The following is a 2,449-nucleotide window of genomic DNA, read 5'->3' on the forward strand; positions in this document are numbered from 1 at the left end:
CAAAAAATTATGGTAGTTTGTTGATTTGAGGAACCCTATTTTCGCCCAAGATACTAGTAGATGGAGAATGTAGTGGTAGGACAGGAGTCGTGCGTTCGAACAGTGCAGATCCTATCTGAAATTCCAAGCCCAAAGCAGCGGTACACTGAAATTTGGGCACTCCCAAAACAAAACCACTAGGGTGTTGCCTCGCTGCTGCAGCCTAGTTTTCCTCTTATCCCTTTCTGATCCACAATTACAGTGGCGCAAGTGAAACACACTTTTCGCATACAGTTTACAAGCTCCATATGTACATGACAGCATCCATCCTCAACCGCCTCACACGAACACACAAGTTCCTCTCATGAATCATTCGCAGACTAATGCGCCTGCAAACAAACAGAGCCCCCCGCGGAAGGAGAAGCAGAAGATCAAAACGAGATTTAACAGCCCTGATGAGGATGAACCGATCGACGCCCGGCCCTACTGATGGTAGCAGTTGTCGTTGACGGGGATGTTCCGGGGCGCCATGAAGCCGTTGCCGGCGTCCATGAGTCCCAGGTTGGCGCAGGAGGAGCCCGCCGGCTTCATGTTTCTAGCCATCCCTCCCACCCCCAGCGTGGCGTAGCTCTTGCAGGGCTTCATCTTTTGCTGCCCGCGCGGCTTCTCCTTCTTCTGCAGGTCCTCCAGGCACCTCACCTCCGCCATGCACGCGAACGACTGCGACTTGCCCTGGTAGTACATCGACAGCCCCTTCCTGCACGCACGCCCAAGATCGTCGTCAGTCCTCGCGCCGTCAGCGAAAGAAACCCTCGCTCGCTCGTCGGCGTCGACGGATGAGTTGGTCCGAGTACTATACTACTACTACTTACTTGGCGGGGAGGTGCGCGGTCATGCCGGACATGTCGTAGATGCTGTCCGAGTTCATCCGCCTCAGCGGCGCCAGCGGCGGCGCGGACTGGCGGCGCCCGCCCGCGCTGCCCGGGAACCGGTCACCCTCGTCGCCCGACTCGCCGCCGGAGGACGCGCACGACGACGCCTCGAACTCCTCCTCCTCACCCATCGTCCTGCAGCTCATCTCGGCCCTGGCGCCCGATCTCCCGACCTACGGCGTAGCTCAAACGGCACGAAGACGCCGGCAGATATCACGCCTCTGGCTCTGGCTCTGGCTCTGCTGTGTGTGTGGTTGGTCCCTGCGAGTGCCGCTCTGGTCGTTGGCCTTTGAAGCCCCGGCGGGGTGGCGCGCGCATATATAGGGCGCTCGCGTGCCGGTCCGGTCGCGCCGAGAGCGCGGGCGGTGCGTGCCCGCTCCCTTTCGTTCGGACGCGCGTGGTTTGGTTTGGTTTGGTTCCATTTGATGACCGACACCGCGCCGGCTTAGCGTGCGCGATTCGCTGCAGACCGCGGTCGCCGTGGCCGCGCCGGTGCGTCTCCACCTCCACGGCAGGCACGGTCCGCAGTTTGATCAGGGGGGGAAAGCGGTCGGGTTGGCCACTCGCCCACTCCCACATGGCTTTTCCCGGATCCCGTTCCGGCCGGTCTGTCGTCCGGTCAGGACCGACCTCTGGTCTTATCCTCTTTCGCGTTCGCAATCGCGTGGATGTTTCATGGGTCCCGGTATGGCGCCATCCTTTTTCTTTTTTCTTTCTTGAGGGTGGTATGGCCCCATTCTGGAATGATGATGATGGTGTGTGCGGCTGCGGCGTGGGTCCCGCGCATCATGGGTCGGGTCGTGTCCAATGCCAAACTCGCATGGAGTGTGTCCTTTTAATATTTCTTCCGGGGCATATATGTGTCCTTTTAATACTACTATTTGGCTGTGGACGTGTGGCCATTTTCCGTAGGAGCAGCGTGATCTTTAATACGGGGTGAATCTTTTAAGGGATCCATCTTGGTTAACCTACCTTTGGCTCCGTAGGAGCAGCGTGCGACCACCACGCATGTAAACCTACCTTTGGCTCCGCAACGGCACGTTCAATCTGACGCGCGTGCACGTGGGTGGTACGTGCGTTGTGCGTTGGTGCTGGTGGTGCTACGTCTAATCTACTCCAGTCTAGAGAGGAAAAGACATGTGTAGGAGGAGCTGCCTGACATGCATACGTTTCCTCTTGTGTGTAGGTGCAGCCTAGGCACTATTCATTTCGCACGGTGCCCACTCTCCATGAAAATAAGGGCCTGCTTGGTTCATCGTTTTGGGCCTAAAACCAATTGTAAAATATACCCTTGTTAAAAAAATACGGACGGGCCTCGTACATGTGATTGGTATGACGTTTTTGGACTGTAACTTTTACGCTTGTCTTCTCGTTTACATCCATAACACACCGGTATCCGATACAGACCGATCCCCATCGTTTTCCCCCACCGTCTCGCTCGAAACCCTATCCAGCTCGCTGCGCCGCCGGTATCCATCGGGCCTACCACCACGGCCGGAGCCCCCGTCCTGCAGATGGAGAGCACCAAGCACGTGGTC

The 2,449-nt window shown here is 57.5% G+C and overlaps 1 protein-coding gene across 1 annotated transcript; it reads right to left on the reverse strand.

The window, feature by feature from the left end:
* Window positions 1-206: 206 nt before the first annotated feature.
* On the reverse strand, window positions 207-1,211 carry LOC123415868. The gene is made up of 2 exons (XM_045106763.1): window positions 852-1,211; window positions 207-736 (listed from the first exon to the last, which is right to left on the reverse strand). Exons 1-2 carry the CDS (start codon window positions 1,055-1,057, stop codon window positions 463-465), a joined length of 480 nt encoding a protein of 159 aa, XP_044962698.1. The 5' UTR covers window positions 1,058-1,211; the 3' UTR covers window positions 207-462.
* Between the last annotated feature and the right edge of the window lie 1,238 nt (window positions 1,212-2,449).

This window comes from Hordeum vulgare, chromosome 1H (assembly GCF_904849725.1).
Source record: "Hordeum vulgare subsp. vulgare chromosome 1H, MorexV3_pseudomolecules_assembly, whole genome shotgun sequence".
NCBI classification, from domain to species: domain Eukaryota; kingdom Viridiplantae; phylum Streptophyta; class Magnoliopsida; order Poales; family Poaceae; genus Hordeum; species Hordeum vulgare.